Source organism: Cupressus sempervirens, chromosome 11 (genome assembly GCF_028749045.1).
Source record: "Cupressus sempervirens isolate cs-2001-9-10 chromosome 11, ASM2874904v1, whole genome shotgun sequence".
Classification (NCBI taxonomy): domain Eukaryota; kingdom Viridiplantae; phylum Streptophyta; class Pinopsida; order Cupressales; family Cupressaceae; genus Cupressus; species Cupressus sempervirens.
Genome location: NC_143128.1, coordinates 601,496,583 through 601,522,799, shown reverse-complemented (window position 1 = coordinate 601,522,799; position 26,217 = coordinate 601,496,583). Strand labels below are relative to the sequence as shown.

At 33.6% G+C, this 26,217-nt stretch overlaps 1 protein-coding gene and 1 pseudogene across 6 annotated transcripts in view; both read left to right on the top strand.

Annotated features, from left to right (window-relative positions):
- Window positions 1-26,217, top strand: part of LOC149531114 (septin and tuftelin-interacting protein 1 homolog 1-like) — a 235,465-nt pseudogene that overhangs the window by 48,498 nt on the left and 160,750 nt on the right.
- The window catches only part of LOC149531115 (cyclin-dependent kinase C-2-like), a 28,426-nt gene continuing 12,779 nt past the window's right edge, over window positions 10,571-26,217 (top strand). For all 6 annotated transcript variants that reach the window (XR_016359130.1, XR_016359131.1, XM_089811270.1 and 3 more), the window contains exons 1-2: window positions 10,571-10,943; window positions 25,787-25,868. Coding sequence is in view for 4 of the 6 variants with exons in the window: in XM_089811270.1 (XP_089667396.1) it covers window positions 10,834-10,943; window positions 25,787-25,868 (192 nt within the window). In the remaining 2 variants the exon portion in view is untranslated. The remainder of the gene's footprint in view (window positions 10,944-25,786; window positions 25,869-26,217) is intronic.

The following is a 26,217-nucleotide window of genomic DNA, read 5'->3' as shown; positions in this document are numbered from 1 at the left end:
TGTTTTCCCACTCCCGTCGGCGGTATTGCTAAAGCAGACTGCGATACTGCAGAGTACCTGCGGTCTGTAGTGTACCCTGCGATCCGCGGGTCATATGTGTGTGTGTGTGTGTGTGTGTGTCAGTGGTTATAAACTCGCTGTGTGTTGTCATATATATGTATATATATACATATATATATGTATATAGATACATATATATGTATATATACATGTATATATATATACACATGTATATATACACATGTATATATACATGTATATATACACATGTATATATACACATGTATATATACATGTGTATATACACATGTATATATATACACACATGTATATATACATGTGTATATATATATACATGTGTATATACACATGTATATATACATGTATATATACACATGTATATATACACATGTATATATACATGTGTATATACACATGTATATATATATACACATGTATATATACATGTGTGTATATATATACATGTATATATACACATGTATATATACATGTGTATATACACATGTATATATACATGTGTATATATACATGTGTATATATACATGTATATATACATATATATGTATCTATATACATATATATGTATCTATATACATATATATGTATATATATACATATATATATGTATATATATACATATATATGTAGATATATATATATATATATATGTATGTATATACATTATTAATAATAAATAATTGATATATTAATAGATGTTTGGAATTTAAAGAGTAATTTTGTAATAACAAGTTATTTTATTATGTTGAGCAATATAGGTTCAATATAATCTTTTAATTTGGAAAGATGAATATGAAAAGAATTTAAAATATTATCAAAACATGTATATAAAAGACATTTAGAACATTTAGAAAATTGAGTCTAATGGTTTTTGGGGAGAAACTTTTATCTACCAATACAAAAACATGGGTTAGGTTAAACGTGAAATTTCTCCACTTGATATTTAAATTAGAAAACATAAACCGATACTTTGGCATTTAAATTCAAGTTTGTAAACTTAGCAAAACCAAAACATGTGTTTGCATTGTGTATTCTTTATGCTATTGTTTTGGGTTTTGGGTTGACTAGTGTTGACCAGTTATAGGACGTCTACCAGAGGCTTGGGAGTTATGGATTGTGATGTCATGGTGATGTTTTAATCTCGATTTTTATAATCCCAACCATGGTTATGTGATGGAATGCTCTATGTATTGGTTGTAATTACTGATTGTTATAGTTGAGGTTCTTATGTATGAGACACTTGACTTAACCATTTTTGGTCATCGATCAGTTATCCTTGGTTATTTTCTAGTCGCCATGATGAGACTGTAATGTGGATTTATTCTTGATGATGTCATGTTGTGACATGTTTGACTCAACCATTTTTGGAGTCTTCAATCAGTATGATTGAGATATATTTTGGTTATTGAGAACCATTGGATACTTTGATTATCAAAGATACTTCAGTTGCCAATAGAGCTGTAGTGTTCATGATTTTCTATGGATGTTTGCTCATGGAGATTTGATGTTTTTATGCATATTTGATGATTTTATTATGGATTATCTTTTGTGATTTTGAGATTTATGATTCCATGAGCTTAGGGTAGGATATTTGCATGTAGCGTAGGGAAGTGGCTTGCAATGGGGGTCGGGGCCCTAAGAGGCTACCAGGGTAACTCATTGTAAGTTGGATTAATAAGTGATAACATTCACACCTAATACTAACTGAACGAACTTAAAAAGATAAGTGTTTTGGTTCTTGCCCATGCCTTGAGTGCTTGTACAGGCTAGGATGGGAGTAGTGAGAACGCATGGTTGCAACCTTGCATTCCGTAGTATGCCTCGTCAGTATGAGAGGATACTAGTGGCCGCATGAGATCAGTATGGACCCATGGAGTTTAGCTAACTACCAGGGTAACTTGTACGTGATAAATGCGATGACACTTTCCTGCTTGCATAGTAGGTTCCTACATGTCATTGTGTGCCTCTGGGATTAGATGTCAGATTTTGTGTCTGGAACCTTTGAGTTAGTATACTTTTAGGATTCCTGGACTTGTAGAGATTTATGCTATCTGTTTTGGATAGCCTATTTGGGACTTGAGATTATCTCCTCAGCACGATGGGAGTGGACCACTTAGGTACACACAGTCGGGTGGTAGTGTATTTTCCACTCTTATCATTTGAGATTCATTGAGACATCGTGGCTGATGCATCCTTCATGTTGGTGGATATGTATCCTTTTATTGATAATTAGCATATGTTAGATGATGTCATCTTATGATTTTATTTGCATGTTAGATCACTTTCTACATATGATGTTGTATATGTTAGGAGTGACATTCCTACTATGTTAATACCGATGATCTCTTCGGTGATTTGGAATGTTACGCATGGAGGGATGGCTAGGATCCATGATGGTCTAATGATGCTATTAATGGTTGGGAGGAACCGTGCACTTGGTTTATTATGTTTGATTTTTATGATGGATGTATATGTCTTCTATGATGATGTGTAACGCCCCGCTCGAGAACCCAAGAGAAATAAACCTAACATGTTACAATGTTTACTGAACTATTTTTTTTTTTTAAAGTTTAAACAACATCCAGATAACATTAAAGTGGAAGCAATATGAACATACACATCAAATACACATTTGCAATTACAGATATAGTTTCAATTCCTCAAAGGTTCCTTTACGTTGAGTCACATTTAATAATTTTAAATTAATTAGTTTAATTTTTCAAGTACAATGTCTCATGATCATAAAGAAATAATAGATACACAATCGCATAAGCAAAGCATAAGTATATATAATACAATGAAAGTACATCCACTAAATAACATCCACTGCAAATGTCGCAGGGTATGTGAAAATAGATACAATACTTCAAAATACGTGATAACATATATATACATCATCTGAAAAGAAGTCTCTGAGATAAGAAATAAGAATGATAAAGGCACATCTTCAGCAACGAACATCCAACAGCTGGCGATGTGAAGGGGAACCCAAATGGTAAGAAGGCACTACCTCCCGACCGCGTGGTTACCTAGTCAAGTTTCCACTCCCACTATGCAGGGAAGATAATGAACGATCCACATACGGCTAATCAAACATAAAACATTCCTAGGCAAGGTACCCCTAATAGCCAAAACTACCTCAAAGGTAACGCATGCTACTCAAGAAGATAAAATAGTCCAAAGAGAAAGAACACTCAATCCAATACTGACACCTCATAATCAAACATCAATCATAAACCAAGTATAAACCAAATACCAAAATCACAAGATAAAGTCAACAAAAGACAATCACCTCAAGTCAAAAGCCACATGTCAAAAATACATCATCCATGAATCACCAATCATCATCAATGAAAGTAAATAACCATAATAAACACATCCGACAATAGATACACCACATCCAACAATAAGTACACTACCAGAGATACACAAAATCTATAGAGGAGACTCAGGCTACATACTAGGGAGTGTCATCACATGGCTGCTTGAGTTACCCTGGACTGATCTCTTAAGAGACCCCGGACCCTCAAGCGTTGAGTTACCCTGGACTGGTTACTATGAACCCCGGACCCTCAACATCACACATATGGAAACTAGAAAGCCCTCTCAAGAAGACGAGGCACTCATCTCATTCGCATCCTTAGTCTATACAAGCACTAAAGGCATGGGTAGATCAAAAATCTCTAACTTATCTTTTTAGTGCATTTCCCCCCCATAAATTTTAATTACTAGATTATCACTTATTACATAACTTGCATTAGGTTACCCTGGTACTGACCACTTTGGGTCCCGGACCCCTATGCAAGCCACTCCCAAGTCACGTACCTAGACAACCTCTCCTAAGCACATAAAAACACAATTGTGTCCCATACCACAACACCCATAAAGATCAAACTTGGTTCCTTAACAGGCAACCCGAAAGCAAATTGGTTCTCCAAACCCAAGTACACATAAATGTTCCATAGAGTAAACCTCATAAACATAATCTCAATATGAATCACAAAACACATCACAACATCTAGTCCCATAAATAGTATACAAGAAATCTCACAAAACCTCTGGTGTACATCCTAGACTGGTCAACACCTACTCGACTCCAAAATCCAAAGGCATAAATAATACAAGCAACACCACAGTTTCATAGTTTGGTTTGATTTGATAATACACAATAAAGTCAAAAGTAAAGTTTCAATTCTCATTTCAAAGTATGAACTTGATTGACAGTATATTGTTGAGTTAATGATTAGTTCCCATTTCCAGTTGAACGTATGTTTTAATCAGATAATTTCCATAGTTTACCCTTGCAAAAATATCTTGTCCCTATATCCAAATGATTTCAAGTTAAGTCCCCAAGAGTGATAATTAAATTATTAATAATACTTATTGATCCATCAATATAATAATCTACGTTTTTCATTAAAATTTGGTATTATAATAATTTAATTATCTTTAATTTAATCCACTTCCTTTACTGAATTAAATCAAATTTTAATTAAACCAATTATTATTATTTTTCATAAGAATCTATATTATATTTACAAATAATTTATTTAATTACAAAATTATTAATAAATGATAATACAAATTCAATATAATTAAAACTTAATATATTTAAGTTTAATAATTTAAAATTTTAATATAATTAAAATATAATAAAAACTAAATTATAATTAAAAAAATTTTAATGCAATCAAGAAACGTTTATAGCCCGCCGGCTAACAATACTGGCCGCAACCCTTAGTGCGGCAGCTCTGCCGTAGCAGCAGTCACTGTTGCGACAGCGGCTGACCGCCGTGCGAGGAGGACAAGGGGACAGGGGGTGGGTAAAACCTGCCCCTCCCCATATATATATATATATATATATATATATATATATATATATATATATATATATATATATATATATTTTATATAATATTTAAAACATCCACGTCTTTTTAAATAAATATTTTTTAAAAAATAAAAATAAAAAAATTTAAGAATTGTTTTATTATTTGATAAATTTTTATTTCATTAAAATTTATGATTTTCATTTCAAACAAATTCTACAATAAAAATTATTTTATAAATATATATATATATATATATATATATATATATATATATATATATATATATATATATATATATATATATATATATATATATATCTTTACATTATTAGTTTGATAGGAAAAAGACTAAGTTTGACCATTCAAATTTCTAATTTTAAATCTTTCTTTTCCTTCAAACCCTACGTGATTTAATTAATTTCCTCTATGATTCTTCTGTATAAACAATGAGAAACTAATTTTAACCAATCAGATCTTGAAACAATCGAGATGATAAACATAATTTCAATCACCCAACAATCACGAAGCAAACAAATGTTTCCAATTAAAATTGCATTCACGGGATTTCAAAACCCTACCTCGTACTGATGCTAAAACTCTAACAGCTGGATGAAAATTTCTACTGCAAGCAATATCCTTCAAGCTACGAAAAATTTCTTCTTTTCCAAACCCTCTGAATTGCTCTCCAAACCTGTGTGTGCCCTTGACACTTGTGTGTGTCCTGAAATTTGTGTGTCTGAAAAACTCTCTGAGACCTGTGTGTGAAAACTTGTATCTGTAATAATGATCCGAAAACCCCTAATATAGAATCTAATTACCTTTAGGGTTTCTGTCTCTACCAATCAAAAATATAATAATTACTTTATTTAATTAATTCATTCATGCACAATTAATTTTCTTTTTTAATTAAGATATTCTTTAATTAATCCTTAATGCACTTTAAGTGAATTGTTAAATTACTTTATTTAACTTTCCACTTTACTTTTCTTTAAATTAATTTATTAACTTTAATCTCATGTGCACATTATTAAAATATCTTTATTCAAGTTCACATTTTTTTTTTATATCTTTTAATTAATTTTCTATATTTTAAACTCATACACGCATCATGCAAACTTAAATATTTTATTCATAAATTAATATCTTTTCACTTTTAATATATTTTTCAACGTTTAATTTGATAAATATTTATTAACTTAAATAACAATAATATTTAGCATTTATTTTAATATGTACTCTAAATATATTATTATTAAATTAAATAAATATTATCACGTTCTAAATTTAATCTTAAAACTTTTATCTTCAATTTAATTCTTTATATTTAATTAATTTCTCAATTAATTAAATATAATTAGAGAAATTAATTAAATATAATTAAATATTCATAATATCATAATAATTTTCCATTAAATTAAATTATTAATTTAATCTATTAATTAGACTTAATTAATAGAAAATTCATCAAAGACCCACAAAACAATATACCCACAAAATACTCACGGGTTTAAAAAGGGTAGACAGTATGTTACGAGTCCTCCTTGCAGGACAAGTATTTTAGGCTATGGCTAGGATTGGACCTGATCATTATCTTCCCATTCTCACCATTTGAGTATATGTAATAGGGCACGCTCATCCTAGCAATTCAGGGAAGTCGATGCCCGGTACCTGCATCCTGCATAAAAGATGAGCATGTACATGTATATAATTATATCTAAACTAAACAGACAATGGCGGGGAGTGGTTCATCGTGTAGATCCCGACTAGCAGGTGACTACGACTCCCTCCCTTAACCACATCAAACACGTCAGACAGAAAGATAAAATAAACACGCACACCATACACATGCAAGTATGGGGTAAGTATCGTAAAAATCACAAGTCTAACATCAAATGCGTACATATAATAATGCATCTCTATCAATACAACTTAATCATCATTAAAGACATCATGTTAACATTTTTATAAAAGAAACCACATTTACTAACTAGGATCATTAAGATATCATTAACAACACATGAATGAAATGAAATCAACAAGTATATATGTAATCCAAAACATGAAATAATATCATACTATTGTAAATCCAGTATCTCTAAAACTAATCAATACATATAATCAGCTTAAAAGAATTTGACAATGATAACAGAAATGTGAACTAGGGGCAGGCACTACATGATGTATCATGTGTATCGTGTGATTATCTTTACTTTGATGTATCATGGATTAGAATAGGATGATGTACCTTATTCTACATAGGTATATTCTTTTGAGCTTTTCATACCCTGTGACATGTACAATGGATGATTGAGCAATTGAAATGTAATGTATGAACATTGGACTTATCATTATTATTTCATGTGGATGTTGTACTAGATGGATTCATGTATGTTAAGTGTTTTAGATGTAATTCAATGTTAAGGGATCTTTAAAGAATGTAATCTGTTATGTATGTTATGTTCGCTTTCAGATGGACATTGCTATTGCTTCCGTTATGATGCATAAGTTATTTGTGGTATTTATTTTCATGATTAAAAAAAAATGCTACTAAACTTAGTGAAATTCTAGGTTAATTCTTGGATCCCTTGGCGGGGCATTACAAGCAAGGAGATATATTGGCAACCTGGTTTCAACCACCTAAAAGAAAAAAGAGTAAGCTTCCTAAGACTTTGTTTGGAACTTGCTTAAAGAGAGAAATCATGGACATTCTAGCCCTGATGTTAAGACTAAAAGGACATGAAGTCCTTAATTTTATTTAGCACCATTTCTTTCTGGTGCAAGTAGTTTGTGTTAATGGACAATATATTGATTGGGATCAAATCCTATGTGATGAGCTTACCAGTTGGATGAATCAAGCCAAGGCATTCATGTAGTTATATATGTCTTCCTATCTTATATATGCTTTGGCAACCCGATACTTGTGGCCAGGTCTAGCACACATAGAGGATTATGATGAAACAACAAAATTCTATTACTTTTATCCATGCTTGTAACCAGAAAGGAGTTATGAGGAGTTTGTAAAGGTGAATGATGCTTTTACCATGAGACCGTGTTTTTAGCTACAAGGATGCTCAGTTAGGAGATTTTTGAAAGTTATTTCATATAAGAAGATATTGGTTATCTCCACCCAAGTTACATAGTGTGCAGTTCAACAATAGTTTTTGGCAGCTCTTTAACACAATAGTTTTTGCAATCTTACATATTGTTTGAGTTGTAGTTATAGGCCATGAGGAAAGATTGTGCTACTTCTTGAAGGTCTAATCCCAGTTATATAGCCTAATCTTGGCTTCCAAGATGAACAAGAAGACATTATAAATAAGTTGCATACACTTGATTGGAGGAATATAAAATCTTCTTATGAGTATAGAAGAGTGAACCTTGTGCTAGAACAAGAAGAAGCCAAAGTTGAGAACTAGGAGAGGTTGTTTCAACAACAAAGGTTGAGGCAAGCCTAAGCACCTGTTTGTGAGAAATTGAGTCATCTTGGATCCGAAGTACACTAGGAGTGCAAAGGGACGTGACCAAGTTAATATAGTATACAAAGAGCTAAGGAAAGCTAATTTTCCTATCTTGGAGGACCCCCTGTGAAGTGGAAGAAGTCATTCTAGAGGCTTTGTGTTGGAAGATATCTAAAAATTTATGCTTCCACCAATTAATCCTTCTTGGCATAGATGAAGCAAGTCCTCTTCTCCTCTGGTTTTCCAAACACAACCTCTACTAGTGTGCAAATCCTTAACATTACATAGAGTTTTCACATCTACAAGTGTAACTTTACAACCCAAACCTATTGTTCTACCAAGAGCCATGGTAGTACCTTGGGGTAATTCTATAGGCTCACTTCACCTGACATAAAACAATGATTTACCAAGAGAATCTAGGAAGAACTTCCCAAAGTTAAATGGATATGGGAAGGTGTTAGATGAAGAACACATTACATCATTCTTCATGGCTTGCATTGTGGTATCCCCACAACATGAAGATGTTGTTGTGCATATGTTTGTTGAGAGAATAGTCGAAGGTGCGACTGACTGGTTCTAGCACCTACTAGTTGGATGCATTACTTCTTGGGATGATATGAGAACAAGATTTGAAGCGTGATTCAAGAGCATAAAGGAAAAACACACTCTCCTATTTCAGCTCACCCAAATCAAGAAGGAGCTGAGTATTCCAATGAGGAAATTCATTGCCAGATTCAACAAGATTATCAACTGCATCGTTGCAGCTATTAGACCAATTGTAGGTAATCAAAAAACATTTTTCATCAGTGCCATGCTATCTGATATAAGCTTCCAATTAAAGAGAACACATGTAGTTGATTTGAAAGCTACCTGAAACATGGTCATCAATCTTGAAGACGATCTCATAGCTGTTGGTAAGTGGAAGCATGAAATTCAATCAGGAGCATCTGCCAGTGGCACTAGAAATATTAATAAAGAAGAAGCTATGATGTAGAAGTTATCAAATGAGGTCATTGTAATAAAGAGACAGATTGCCAAGCCTAGTCCCTCATTTCAACAACCTTACCAAGACATATCAAGGAAGAACTATGCAGGAAAGGTATTGTAGTTTCCACCTGCTCAATAAAGGTTAGCAATTGAAGCCGCCCCTAAAAAGGGGAATATGTAGGTGTTCCACTTAACTACATACCATGATGGTGAATATATGTTGTGATTAACAATTTCATCTTGCTTAATATTTTTAAATAATATATAGATGATCAACACAAGTAATTATTTATGTGATAATTTTTTTAAATTGATTATTCAAAAATTTTCTTGTAAGGAATTGAATCAAATAATAGTTTAAAAGAAGGTCTACCTATTTGGTATTCATTGGTCATTTTTATAACCTCTTAGTGCTTTGTGACAAATGATCAAAGTGTTCTTCATTGTTGCCACTATGTTAGGTCGATATAGCCACTTCTACCGATTATATCTCTATACCAGAAAATAAGAGAGACATATGATTTCTTTCATGCACAAGCATTTCATTGCAAATATCTATTAATCCACTTTAGCCAATTGTAGACAATAATTTCCTTTTTCTTTCTATCTCATCAATCACAAACATCATGATAGTTCATGTTATATAATTTCAAAAATAATTTGGTGTCATTTAAATTCCCAAAATCTTCAGTGAAATTATTCTTCACTGATCTTCACTAATCAAATCATTTGACAATCTTTAAAATCATCATAGAAAATAAACTTCCTTTTTTATTAGTTTTTTAAGAAAAACTTCACGTACAAATTTATTTCAAAATTTTTTTCCCCAATGGAGTATTTCCGTGAAGATAGAAAACTAAGGTTTCCTCTTTTAGGGCCCGTTTGGTTGCGGGAATATAAAAACAGAATAGGAATACCATTCTAGAATACTTATTCTTGAATAGAGAATGGGGTTACGTATTCCTATTCTTGTTTGGTTCATCTAGAATTTGATGCGGAATACACGAACTCAAAATTTATTTTTTCTAAAATTAAAAAAATTGGAATACCTATTCCATCTGTTTAGGTGGATTACCAAATCCTCATTTTTGGGCCAAAATTGAAATACTTATTCCAATTTTTTTCCTATTCCTATTCCGATTTGGTGCATCCAAACAGAAAATTAAAAATTTCCGGAATATACATATGCCTATTCCACTTGTATTCCCGTTGCCAAACGGTTAATTACATTGCTTTACTTCTCCGCAATATTTTGTTTTCGATGCAGTTCGTCGGTTCACAAAAGTCTGTTTGTTGAAGTGGTCGTTACTGTTCATTCAAACTGTAACTCTGTACTTAATGCTGCCCACAGCCGACAAGTTATGGAAGTTCTAGGCCTCCTCTTAATCCATATAAAATAATTTGCTGTAGATATATGCAGATTTGTGTGATGCAAGAGCAAATTGTTGAATTCATTGCAAGAAAGTTATAGCTGTTGGTAATTTGAGGTGCGAATTTGAAAATAGAGAAGAACAAGGATGACAGTGGCATCCGCTGGGCAGCTGAACCTGAGGGAAGCCCCGGCATGGGGTTCTCGCAGCATAAATTGCTTTGAAAAGCTCGAACAGATTGGAGAAGGCACATATGGGTAAGTTGAATATGTACTCTTCCTTCATACCCAATTGAATAGAATTACGTATTTGTTTATTTCTTTAGTCGAAGCCTGCAACTAGATTACGTAATTTTTGCCCTTTCTGTGAATGGAGCCCTAGTTGACTCACGGAATTCATTTCGCGTTTTGTTCATAATTAGGGGGTTCCAGTGCTAATGTTCGCTTCGGACCCTAGTAATTTCTTGTAGGTTTCCTGCATTTTGTCAACGAAACCCTCTATTGAAGGTTTTTGTGTTTCATTATTAAAGACCTAGTTCTGTCTCGGAATTCGTTTTGGCGGTTTATAATAGATTTGGAAATGAATTGTAATCTGTTCCCTTATAACTTAAGTAATTATAATTTGTTTATTTTAATGCATTTTGTTGGTGAAATTCGGCAACTAGGGGATTTGTCTATCTGCAATGAAATCCTCGTTCTGTCTCAGTATTGATTTTGCAGTTTGTGTAATTTATTTTTTCTTTTGATAATTCGAATGAAGGTATAATGCACTCCCTCACTATTTATTAATAGTGAAAATGATTGCAAAAGTTTTTCTGCCATACTGAGGACAGAAAGTTAGGATAGAACATCCAGCACTTTTTTTTGGAATAAAAGTAGGGTGAAAATTGATTCAAGAAAAGCCAACAATTATACAGCAATCACAAGTTTCTGTCTCTCTAATTAGCTTTTTCAGAATCTCCTAATAATCTGAATGAAGAGCCCCCCAGTTATCCACGTCACATCACTCAAGCTCTCAGAAGCCTATTAGCCAGGCAATCCGTCACTTTATTCCACTCCCCAGTAATATGATAGAAAGAAATAGAATCCAGTGATCCACAAAGATTTCAGTGTCTGTTTAACCACCTAGGCTAACTTCCAAGAAATTCCATCCAACTGGTGATCATTCAACATATCAACCACAATCTGTGAATCAGACTCACAGATAATTCTTTTTCAACCTAAAGAACACCCTCTCTCAACTCCTTGAAAAATAGTAAGGACTTCTGTCAAATTATTTGATTTCTGTCCTTAATAAATAGAGGAAAAGAAAATGTCCTTAATAATTAGAGGAAAAGAAAGTGATATCCCCATCACTGCACCAGCCAATACCACCAATTCCTGCCAGTCCAGGATTCTCTCTAAACGACCCATTAGTATTGACCTTAAAATCTCCCCTAGGAGGTGGGAGCCATCAACCCTCTCTATCATTTTTCTGTTAAGAATGTTTTCAAACTCTTCCTGTGAACATAAGCAGCCCCATTATCAAACTGAGATAGTGAGATTCCTCAATGCAGCACAAGCACAATCCTCCACAGGATAAGACAAATCACACTTTGCAGAAATAGTATGTAAGCCAATTCCACTTGGTTGAATAAGAATTCTCAATTTATAGAAATTACATGCATACTTAATGCAACATTTGTAATCTTTAAAACTTAAAATATTATATACAGCAACAAAAAGAAAAGTAATAAAGTGAAAAATAAAACATGTATATTTGAGGTAGAATTTTTTTGGATAGATAAACGGCCTAAACCTTGATACATTATAAAGTACATAAATACATCCAGATTATCAGCTTTTAGTCCCAAGTTACATTTTTCCACCGTACATCTAGGTCGTTCCTTGTCCTTCCTTTCTTCTTCTGCCTTCAATCAGGATCTGTATATAATCTAAACACTACATCTTGCACTTATGTTAAGGATAAATCTCTGAAAAGTCATGAAGCATATATACAAACAGGGCATAGAAATGAAATGTAAAGTGATTAAAGCCTTTTCTAAAAAAAAAAAAAACAAAATATACATCTAAATCATTAAAAAATACATCTAATAGAGCAAAGTAGTAATTCCTCAACCAAGAAAACATATCTTAAGCAGCGTAATTATCAGTTTGTTTCACCGAAGGGTGTTTGCCGGCTTAGTCACATTAAAACTACAACAGTAAGAAACCTACATTACTCTACTGACATAAACAAGGGGAAAAGAGGCTCCCTATCAATTTGAATGTCCATCGAGTCCAAACTGGATGATTTCAAAACCTCCAAGTTCACCGCAGACACATTTTCCTAGGCTCCAACACCATGTTCCATAACAAATCTTTCTATCATATCATATTGACTTGGTATGCAAGATGTAGGCAGTGCGTTAAAAGCTAAAGAAAGACCCCTGAATTTTCCTCCGGATAATGAGATGTAAACTATGGCTGAAATTCTAAAAAATCTAAACCATCCCAAATTCAGATGGAGTCCCTATATTGAAATTTTGACTTCTTATGTTAAACCTTTTATATCTGTATTAGCTAATTCATTCGCTCTTTGATTGCCCTCTTGGTATATATGATTAATGGTTACGTTGTCATAGGTCTGACATGGTGATAGGGCTCTAGATAAAATTGAGTCTAGTCTCTAAATAATGAGGGATCCTTTCCTTATAGCATTTATTATAATTGCAGAATCTCTTTCAATGTCTACATTTTTGCAACCAAGAGTTTAACACAATTCTAGTCCTTCAACTAAAGTCGTTAATTTTGTTGAATTATAAGTTTTTGTTCCAATATATCTTGCTAACTTTACAATCATCTTGCCTTTGAGTTATGGATACTACAACCAATGCCTTCTCTACCCGGATTGCCTCTTGAGGCTCTTTCAAAATTCAGTTTAAACCATCTCTCCTTGGGTGGTTGCCATTGGCACATCTCTCGTTTGCTTTTTGAAGTCCCCCCCCCCCTCCCTTGCTCCTATAAAGTGGGCTAATTTTAGCCCTATCCATTTGCCTCTAATTTTCTCATCCTAGCGAGACATTATAGCCTTCTTATTTTGTTTATTCAAAACCCAACTCTTGGTAAGTTCAATGACAGAAGTCTCAAATTTAATCATAAGTTGTTCTACATTCATTTTCTTATCTTGAAAAATTCTTTGGTTGCATTCCTTCCATAATTCCCATAGGACTATGGAAGGTGTAGATATCCATAAAGAGCTATAAATACTATCCTTTCTAAGGAGGGACCAATCATGTAGCATATCCATTATAGTTCTTGGAAATTTTGGTACCCACCCCAATTGTGAATAGAGCAACTTCGAGCATTGATTTGAATAAGGGTAAAGCCAAAAAAGATGGTCAATGGATTCTTCCTCATTTTTGCTCGAAGGACATCTACTTGGGCCTTGGTATCCCATTTTCTTAAATCTTTTTGAGGTAAGGACCTTCCTATTCAAAACTAACCGTGTGAAAAATCTTGCCTTAGGTAGAGAAGTTCTATTTCAGCATAATGTTGTAGGGCGAGAGTCCTTTGTGCTCATCTGGAGAGATTTGGGGAATTTATACCCCTCCTTTGAGTTGTATTCCCTGCTTTTTCTTCCATCCCCACATCAATTTGTCATTGCCAAAATTGAAAATTACTATCTTGTTTGATAGGGCTCTTATTAGATTGTCGACTTCCTGAGGTGGGAGGATCATGTCCTTAAAATCCTTCCATTTCCAACATTTTCCTCCATCCTCAAAGGTCACATAATCTATAACTCTATTTTCCCATTTGGCTTCAAGAGTCAATTTTAATTTGGTTAGTTTACTATCGTTTTCCAAAGAACCATCTCCTACCCAAGAGTCTTGCTAGAAGAGAGCTTCTTCCCCGTTTCTTAGGTTCCATGTTAGTCTATCTTGGATGGAGGATCTACAATCCATCATGAAGTTCCAAATTCTTGATCCTCTAGGCGGTGATTTCTCCTTGAATATACTTAATGAATCAATATTGCTCAAATATTTCTTTATTAGGATTTTTACCCACTTGAGATGTGGATTCCTGTATATTCTCCAAATTAAATTTAGCTACTAAAGCTTTACCATGGATTCTGATGTCTTTGATCCGTACACCTCCCTCGTCTTTTGGATCGCATACCTCATCCCAAGCTAACATGGATTTTTTCTCCTTTTCCCCTATTCCCTTTCAAAAGAAAGTTTAAAAGAGTTTATTGATTCCATCCCTATTTTGTGCAGGGATATCAATACAAGATAATTGATAAATAGGTTGTGTTTAAAGGGCAGATTGTATCATCGTTGCTCTACTTGCAAAAGAGAGCCATTTTCCTTTCCAGGAATCCATTTTTTAGTTATTTGATCTCTTAATTTTGTTAAACAAACTCTTTTGTCTACAGGGAGACCCAAGTATTTACAAGGTAAACTTCCTCTTTTGAAATTCAAAATGTGCATATCTTCTGGTCCAAATTAGGATGACTATTAAAGAAGAAGATTTTTGACTTCTCAGAGTTAATCTCTTGACTTGATGCACTTGTGTATTGACCTAATATTGTTTTAAATGCTTTTGCCTTATCTATGGTACTTTGTCCATAAAGCATAGTGTCATCAACAAATTGTTGCTAGGTTATCAGATCCAAGTCACTAGTGATCCTTATTCCTCTAATACACTTCTCATGCCTGGCATTGTTTATTGATCTCCCTAACGCTTCTGCCATTAAGATGGAAAGAAAAGGGGATATCAGATCCTCAAAAAGCCCTTATCCTCTCTATCATATGCCTTTTTAATATCGAGTTTAATTAACATACTAGGCTCTTTGTTGTTTTGAATAGTATGTATGACCTCTTGGGCAATAATTACTCCATCAAAGATAGATCTGCCTTGTATAAATCCTGTTTGTTCCTCGTTAATTAGGTTGGGAGAAGTTTGTGGATTCTCATTGCCATTGTCTTAGTAAAACATTTATAGAGTATTGCAAAGAGCTATGGGAGGATAATCATTAAAGGTCTCTGGTTTCTCCTTATTTGGGATAAGGGTGATAAAGGTATTATTCTTCTCCTTGAGGAGTTTTCTTGAATTTTGTACCCCTGAAGCCTTTGTAATCTCCATCCCTATGAGGTCCCAACATTTTTGAAAGAAACATGCCAAAAATCCATATGACCTTGGAGAGTTATTTGGATTCATTTGCTTGAGGGCCATACTTACTTCCTCCAACGTAAATTTTTCCAACAGTGTTTTATTTTGTTCTTTGGATATAAGCTTTGGGATGTTATTGCTAATGTTATCTTGTACCCCTAGTTCCTAGTTACCATTATTATATAAGATTTCTTTAGAGTACTTTATTGCCTCTTTTACAATTTTATCTGGGTCCTCTAGTTTTTCTTCATCCTTGTTTTGACTAAAAGTGATTCTATTAGCTATTCTATGTTGTTTTGTACAGTTGTAATTTTGTTTTTCTATCCCTTGCATCTAGCCATGTTTCTCTTGATTTTTGTCTCCAAAAATTTTCCTCTTTGGTTAAGATGTCATCATAATCCATCATTCAAGACTTCTCTCTTTCATATAAGGCTAAATTCATCCCTTTCTCTATAACCTTCTTGTCTAGATTCTCCAATTCTTCTTCGAATTTTTCCTTGTTTTCAAAAATATTCTCAAAGTGTTTAGAATTCCATAGCTTAAGCCTTTACTTAATAATTTTTAGTTTGTTAACCACTTGGTAAAGTTTAGACCCTGATAATACAATTTCGTTCCACCATTTTTCTATCATCTCTAGAAAGCCCTAACCTTAAACCACATTTGTTCAAATATAGAAGGACAATTGTCTAGCTTTTTATCCTTTATGATGCATAATTTGACTGTGTAGTGATCTGAACCTAAGATGGGTTTTACTTCTGATTCTAGAGTTAAAGGTAGTTCTGCCATATCCCCATTTAAAAGAAATCTATCCAGTTTTCTCTGCTATAAAGCTGAATCCTTTTCTCCTATCTTGGAAATGCAATATCTATTAGTCCATTTCTGTTAATCCATTTGTTAAAATCTACTGCTGCTTTCCGGAGTTTTTGAGTTCCACCCCATTTTTTTGATGCCTTATTTATAGTGTTGAAATCCTCTCCAATGATTGAAATCTCTCCTTTATAAACAATTAATTTTTCTTGAATCTATTTACAGACTTTGTTTTTCTCCATATTTTGAATAGGGCCATACACATTAAAAATCTTGAAACTCAACTTCATTTGGGAACTTCTTACTAAGCCACAACTCCAATTGCCATGATCTTCTAAAGATGTTATAGTTAGAAACATTAGGTCCCATATGAAAACTAACCCTCCTGAGGCTCCTCTAGCTAAAGATCCCCAAATCTCCCTAAATCCTAGCTTTTTTTTAAAACCCTCTAGATTATTTGTATCTAGGTTTGTTTCTTGTCATAAATTGAGTTTTACTTTTGTTTTTTTTATATGAAGTGTTTAAAGTCCCGTTGTTTGTTAGGGGTGTTTAAACTCCTAACATTCAAAGTTAGGGGACATTCATCTCGACTTGGGAAGGATTTTCCCCCTTCTTGCATTAAAGATATTGGTTGATTTGGATTGACCATGAGCACATCCATCTCTCATTCTTAGTGCCCATGGGGATTTTCTTCCCTTTCTTTTAATTGTTTTTGCACAAGTAGAGCTATTCTTACTTGGTTGAGTCATGGCTATCCTCATTTGTTCCTGATCTTCTAGTTCTACTAGCAGCTGTTCCACTTCCACTTTCTCCATTGGATAATTACCTTTTAGAATTTCCTTGATCAACAATTCTTTCTCAGTAGTTCTTCCTCATCACAAATGTTATCCACAAATTCATTCATTAGTGCATTAACTACAAACTTGCATAAATGCTTAGAAATGATCCTAACCTCTTCCTCCACTCTAGCTTGGCTATTAGGTTTCTCATTTGAAGGGCTTGATGGACATAATGTCTCCTCTTGGCTATATGTTTCATATCCAAGTGATCCCTCCTCTGTAATTCTTTTTCTCTCTCCTTTGACTTGTTTTACTTCTGAAGCCTCCTTCTTCCTTATTAAGTATTATTGCTATGTCTTTCCATGGCTTATTTCTTTTGAAGTCCCTACCTCTAGCCTTTGTGGTTTTTACCTCACATTTTTTGCTAAGATCTTGCTTGGAACTTTCCTCACTTCTTGTTTTGTCTATAGCTATCTCTAATTCCAGTTCGGCTGAAAGGGGAGCTTTCATGATGAATCCTGAAGCCTCCCCTCCTTGATCTGCAGAGGTAACAGTTTCCGCTATAACCGAGGGGAGTGAGGGTACAACTTCTCTTATTTCCCCCTCTTCCAAATTATTCCCTATAAGGGATTTCACAATGTCAAAGCCTCCCTTTTCCTTATTTAGGATAATCTACGTATTTGAAGGAGGATAAGGAAAATAAGGGCTTTGATTTGGGATCAAAGAAGCCAAAGCAGGGTCCTCTATGAAAGATCCTTTTGTAAGTTTCAGTTCTATCATAAATGACCTTCCCTTAATGCAAAACCTTTGGGGCTTAGGTTTACAAATGTTGGCATCCATATTGACTATGATAATTGGATTGGAAAGCCTTAATTCAATTTCTACAAAACCTACATATTTCCCTAACTTGTTACCTATCAATTTAAGTGTTACTTTGTTAGTAGTTCAATAGGGAGATTAGGAAAATTAACTTCACCTTATATTATGAAGGAGCCTGGGTTGTTTGGGTTAAAGAAAGGCTGCCAGTCAAGGACTCTAAAACATTTTCCTTTTAAAAGTAAGGCATTTTAAAATAAAAATTCTTATTTCAAAGTGGAGCTAGAACAATCAATATAAAGAAAATCATTTTCCAAGATAGTTACTTCTAATTTCTTACCATAAGATTCTTATAACCATCCCACAATAGATTCTACCTCTTTGCTTGTTCCCATCCATTTGGCATATAGTCCATACTTCTGGCATTGCCTCTGGGTATATTCCACTTCATATCGTTGAAGATCTAGAGTGAGGATTTCCTCCTTGTCAGTCACTAGTGGGTAGGGATGACCGCTTCTTGTTGGCTAGCTAGGGCTTCCTTTCTAGCTGGTTCAACTATGAGATCTGATTTGAATTTAGGCAAGGGTGATTTCAAAACTGGTTCTCTCAAAGGGATGAACAGAGTAGAATCCACACGATGTTTGGATAGAGTTGATCTTGGTCTTCTTGTACAGGGTGGTTTTGACCTATGTGAGTTCTCAGGATAAGGATGGGAAGGAGTTCGTGTTTTTAGGGGATTAAATAAGCTTCTTGTCATCTGGATCGTTTAGATTTAAATTTATCTAGTCCTCATCAGTTTCATTCTTTGCTGGCTCAAAAAGATTCTAGGGAACCAAGTCTGGAATTGATTTGCAATAATAAGGGAGGGCATATTTTGTGTGCCAAAAGATAAAACGATGTTTGTCAAATTTTGCCCTAGCTATCTGGTTCGCATAGATTGAACAAAACATAGAGTTTGCAAGGTTCATTTTTGCTTCGACTTTGTAATAATTAAAATAATTAGTACCTAGATCTGAGGATAAATATTTGATTTCGAGAAAATAAAATTATTTATACTAAGGAAAAGAGTTTTATAGCACCTGATTGCTGCCCTCTTTATTACAAATATGTTTGCTGCTCATTCTACTGATGTCAGGTCTGATGACTGCTTGGTGCAATATCGGACACTCGCTGCTAAGATCATGAAGCAATGTGAGGTGAGCCCTTTGGAAGTAATGTGCCAGGATTGGAGCAATGTCACCCAATGTCACTCAACCGCGTGATTGATCAGATGGCATGGAATGTACAGATTGGAAATGGAGCAGATCGAATCAGATCTCACTACTCAGAGGTCACTGTGGAGGATTGAGCAAATTGCAATGTTGGATTTGACAAAAAATTAATGAAAATAGTTGCAAAGAGTCTGTTAATGGAGTTGTAGGTCGGGTGCTCCCAAATCAGATGTTCAATGGCTTCTGAAGACCCGTGTTGGGAAAGTTGGGCCTGCGAATGTCCACCATGGATGCACTGCTCTGTCCTTGTGATGGCTACGGCAGAGTGTTTAGAATTTTTGCCGCAATGTGTGAAAAATTGCTGAGGTGGGCTTGTAACTCGGAATCCTATCGATGTAGATCGTGGGCATCTGTTGTTTCCTTTCCAAGTTGAATCAGTGACTGACCACAGATGTATTAATTAATAATGCAATGGCATGTAGGGGGATGGATGTTGGAAATGCTGGATTTTTCCTAGTATCAACTCTGTCTTCCTGAATATATTTTTCTCTTCTTGTTTTTGACTGTGCATAGGACTCCCCTGTATAACAGACACACTAACCATTACCAGCCTTCTATGATAAATACACTGCTGAAGGTTTGATGCTGATTGAATATATACAACAGATTGATATCTTTTGTTTTGAGGAGATCAATAAGAAATTTTATTATTGTCTGTACATTGATAGGTGCCAAAGATTTTAATAACAATTGCAGCAATATTATTATTAGAAATATAGGAAATTTGTAGCATTAACTTTACAACCTCTAGGTGCTTCGAGAGCCGCATAAATCTGAGCAAGTAGGTACTATTGAAGTCACATGAACAACAATTAGTACAGCTCATACACAATTCTTGTTTGAGATTGCCATGACTGGCTCATTGGTTTCTTTCTATTGACTAGCTATCGAAAATAAGAGGTTTGTCCTCAAATTTCCAAAGATTTATAAATAGAATGTCCAATCTAATCAAGTGAAATCAATGAATAAACAAGAATGTATTTTCATACCTTTTCTTGATTAAATATGAAATTTTTTAATTCATTTTCTTTCCCTCGAAAATAGTAAATACACTTGCACACAATCCTTGTCCACCCTAGCAAATACTTGTTAATGGTTTTATTCCTCACTTTCTGCCCAAGTGTCTATAATAGCTTCTAGTACCAAAATGAGTATTCCTTCATCATTGAAAGGTGACAAGCCATTGAATAGAACAATGCGCTGTCTTAATGCTGTGAGTTTGTTGTTCTTAGGTAGCTCTTGGTTGTAAGCTATTTCTTGCACCTTTCTGGTCCTTTTGCTCAATGCAAATAGTTGTGTATCACTTTAATTTATTTAGTTAATCACTGATACTAGATCAATCCATTTAAACTTGTCAAGTCTCCTTTTAGGGACTTTTTCTTTTTCCATCACTTCTTGTGGTGAGACTTATGCATTCACCTTTTAAGACACCTATGGTATGGACGCTTTGCCCATGCTCACACATGTCATTTAAGCATAAAAATGTTGCACATTGAAACAAGTAGTCAATTGTCTAGCCTACTCAAAACAATGAATAGCTTTTTGGTAAAAAATCAACAAATCAGAAGTATAAATTTTTGTTGGAAACAATCTTGAAAGAATTTTTTTTTTTTTTTTTTTAAATTGTAATTTGTATATTTTCAATTTTCATTTTTTTATGGAGTCAATTAAAATTATTAAAAAATTGAAATTAATCATAATAAATTTTAAATATTAGTTCGTTGATTAATTTAAATTTGTTCATATTAAAATTTTTTTTTTTTTTTTTAAATTTCATTTAAAAATGTATGAATTTTATAAATTATTTATTTTATTTTATAAGTCATAATAAATTATAAATATTAAGTATTAAATTCAATTTAAATGATTAAATTTGTATACGTCAAAAGAAAAAAAAATATCTTACATTTAATTTAAAATATTTGAATTTGTTAAAATTTACATATTAATAATTTAAAAATTAAATTTATAAAATTTTAAAATTTTAAATTGTCTATGTTACGCTAAGTTTTTGGGAAAGGGGTACACTGAAATGACTTTCTAGGACAAGTTTTTTGTCATTTTAGGTGTTGGCAAAGGGGATGACTACATAATAAATTGTGTAAATTTTAAATATATAGGGAAATTTTAAATATTCATTTGAAAGCATGGGTAGAAATGCTTATATACATTATAGAACCTTTCATATAATGTTTGTTTTAAATAAATTAAATAGAGAGTTCACATGAGAGTTGAAGTCAAACAAATTATTAAAACTCAGACATTTATAGTATGGGACAACCAAGGGGGTGCATTGCTGAATTTACATGACTTGCTCGATTCTACGACAAGTCAAACTATGCCGGGGATGTGACCTTGGGTTATAATATAGAATTTCTATAAAATAAAATAATATCAAATTGAAATGTCATAAGTGTTATTTTTTTATAAGAATTTAATATAAATAAAATTATATTTGTATTCTAGTTCTCTATTGTCAAAAATTTATTCCCACCTTGCTGTTGGTAATTATAGCACTCACTCATGTTATGTATTAGAGGTGTAGCTAGACCAGATGCTTGCCCAAAAAGTGGATCAAGATCGACCCAAAACAACCCATGTAGCTATCCCCCAAATCTCGAACTATGATCGAACTATGGGTACAGTCTTAAAGATACTAGGGTTTTCATTTCGCACAATTTTCTTCTCATGTTGTACCTGTTGCTCGTATATGGTGTTTTTGGGTTTTATTGGGTTGCATGGTTTCTTTTCATGGCTTTTTCACAGCAACTTTGTCACCTTTTTTCCTGATTTTTTTGCTATTTTTAACATGAATTTTATTTGATTTCAATGCTAAAATCATTGACAGTTTTGTGTGAATCACATGATTAATTTAGGGAAGTTCATTCACCTTCCCTATCCATGACTAATCGCATATAATTGTGTTTTTCTTCAGGTTATTACTTCTTTGGTCCTATGTTCCTATATGCTTGCTTATATATGCAAGGCTCTCATTTTATACAATAGATATTCTATTATGCATAATTTTGTTCACTAGCGGAAGGTTCATTTGCGTTTTCAGATTTTGGCATTCTCCAACATTTTCTTCTATATTGAAGATTGCTTGTAGGTTTGCAACCTTTGAAATTGTGTACAACTGTGATCTACATAGAAATTCTATTGGTTCTAGGCATGTTGAAGATTGTCATTGAGAGATTTAATACCTTTTCCTCATCATAAATGTTGATCTGGGCAGCCTATTTTTCCATGATTGCAAGATCCACAAAGGTTAGAATATTATATCCATACAGAGCCATGAAGGGGTGACACACCTTGAACATATGGTAGAACATGGTATTCTCCCAAGTTTACCACTTGATCCAAGTTGTTTTCTTTTTGTGATTGTAATGTTATTGGTATCTTTCAATCCATATGTTGACAAAGCTAATCTATCAAGGTATTTGAGGATGGTGACTTGAGCTATGGTTCAGTTTTTTTCCTGCCAAATAAAACAATGCTTGCCAAAAGTAACACAAAACTTGTTGTCCTTGGCACTAATAGTGTGTTAAGGCTCTTACATAATATGAAAATCTCCTTAAGGATATTTTGGCCAGTTGAGAGGCCTTGGGAGGATATGGCATAAAAGTGTGCATACTTGGTGAGTTTGTTTTTTCACAACCACAAAGATGCAAATTTTGTCATTTATCTTGGAAACTCAGTGATAGAGTCCGTAGATATACTTTTATTTTTTTGCTTAGGAATGGGTAATGGCTGAAGCAGGCCTGTGGGATGGACAAATTCGACCTTTATTTTGCTGGCAAGATGAACTTTACTCAATGTACATGAGCACATCTCCTTTCATTCCTTTCTAGGAGAATCTCTGTCAAATTTATCATCTTAGAATGACCTTGATGCCCAGCCAATGGAGTATCATGCATGGCTGTTTAAATCTTTTACTTCATCTATGACTTTGGAATCAAATATATCCTCTCGTAGCGTAAAATGAGGTCTTCTGCCACTTTGAACCAGTCATGTTGTATTCTTGCATCAATAATTCTCAGCTAAGATACCGGTGTGTCATGTTTTCTGGGGGATGCGGGGGCAGATGCGCGGATGTTATTGGGTTCTGCATGGAGGTGGGCAGGAAGTGTAATCCCTGCCTGCGGATGCGTGAGGGATGCTTGGGAAAGCATTGGTTGAGCATCCGGGAGAATCTGCAGAGCATCTGGCTGTTTTGAGTGCCATGTCTGGTTGACTGAAATTGATTTGAATCTTGAGCCTTGACTCTTGATTGATCAACATTAAACCATGAACTCTTGATTGATCAACATTAAACCATGAACTATGTTTTGATTTTGTAATTCGAATTGCATTGGAATCTTGAACTTGAGTAATTTACTAATTTGACATTAGTTTAATTTGAATATGCTAATTGCTATGGAATGGTTTATTTTTGTATATTTGTCGCATTTCTTTGCATACATAAATTATAGTGTGTGTATATATATATGGACTTACCCAAACGCATCCAAAATCCCAAAAAAAATCCGCGCATCAGCATCAGAACTAGCATCGGTAACTTAGATTCTCAGCACATCCAGATATGATGGTAGTGAATTAATCAGCAGAGATGTCAAAAATGGCACATAGCTTGGGCCTCTGAGATAATGCATTCAACAACTACATTATACCTACCATTCAGATATTCAATATCAAAATCTTTTGCCTGCAACTTGCTTATTCACTTTTAATGTTTGTTGTTCACGTCTTTCTAATTGAGAATAACCTAGATTGTTGTTATTGGTCGTAACCATAAATTTGCTACCCCAAGTTTTGTCTAAATTTCACAGGCATGCATGATTGCTAGCATTTCTTTATCATAAATAGAAATTTACTTTCTACTTTTGGAAGTTTCCCACTTTCAACAGCAATAAGATGGTGTTGCATTAAACAACTTCAGTGCTCTCATCAGAAGCTCATTTTAACACAAAAGGAAGTAAATATTTTGGGATAGCAAGCATTGGACAATAACACATTACTTTTTTCAATTTGTTAAAAAAAATTAGCAACATTTGTCCATTTATATGCTCCTTTTGTCAGATCTATGAGCAACATTGGGAGCTAAGAGAAACCTTATACATTTTTTCGTGATAGTTGCATAATCCCAGGAACCCTCTTAACCGTGACTTATTCTTAAGGGGTAGCCAATCCCTAATAGCTCAAATCTTTTGCTGGTCCACTTGGACTGCTTGCTCTTTGATGAAATGACCCAAATATGACATCTCCTTAACCCCAAATTTGTGCTTTGGTTGTTTAGCAAAGAATGAGTGCTATTCTAGCATGTTTACAGCTTCATAAATGCTTCAAGTGCTTTTCCCAAGTTCTGTTGTTTATCAAAATAGTATAAAAAAAGTAAGACAAACTTTCTCAATTACTTGCTAAGTACCTTATTTATATACAATTCGAAAGCTTCAGGACTTTTTGTAAAGGCAAAGAGCTTGAATAGGAATTGAAAGTGTCTATAATGATACCTGACAGCAGTCTCAAGAACATATTCATCCCTCATCCAGACCTAATCGTATCAAGAATGTAGATTGATCTTTGACACATATACAGCTCCATGCATCTCATCTATTAATTTATCAGTCCTAGAAGTGTGGTATCCATTGTTGATTGCATTCTTGTTTAATGACATATAGATAATGCACATCCTTGTATTGTTGTTTATCTTCTTCTCAAACATTGAAGGAGCAAATGGACCAGAACTTGACCTTATGTGGTCTGTATCCAAAAGCTCTGTTATTGCCTTATTGAACTCATCTTTTAGCTTTTGCAATATTTTGTATTTGCACTGTGATATGAGTTATAATTGAAGTAATAGTTTACTTACTTAGAGTTGTTTTAGTCATTTGCTTTCATTAGTAAATTTCATATTTGACTGTAGAATCCATTTTTGAACTTCAAGAATGGTTAGTAGAATTTCATAGATACATTTTTTATTAATAATGGGTGGGTGCAAAATTAATAATTTTAAACATGATCAACATGATCAGAAAAGCTTCGTGAATTCTACTTCATTCTATCTAGTGATTTTTTTTATTGCAACTGTTATTGTTGGAAGATTATCTTGTAGAAAAATCTACTTTAAAGTGTTTCAAATACATTTAGGTATTTGTTTTATAAATGAAAGCCTTTTCTTTTTTGGACTTGTATTTTCCATCAATATCTAACAAAGTCTTTTATTCTGAGTGGAGGTGTAATAAATACATTAAATAACAAAAGTTTGAATGATGTCCAGGCAGGTCTACATGGCAAGGGAGATCCAGACGGGGGAAGTTGTTGCCCTGAAGAAAATTCGCATGGATAACGAAAGAGAAGGGGTATGAAAGCTACATTTATTTTATTTTCATTTTGTAATAACCCTATTCCGATTATGGCTTATCCAAATTAATTTAATCACATCTATTTCTTTATCAAATCAGAAGTTTGACATTTTGTCAAACAGTTTGCAAACAAACTCTTCAGTAGTGTGATTGAGAAAAGCAAACATATATTAATGATCTTTTGAAATTTCGGATATGTAGAAAATGGAGTGGTATAACAGCAGTATAACAGAGACAACTTTATTTTTTCCTATTTTGCAATAACCACTCAGCTACTGATTTTCAGATTAATGAAAGAGCATTAGAACAAACAAATCAGTATCACAGAACATATAAATGCGACATG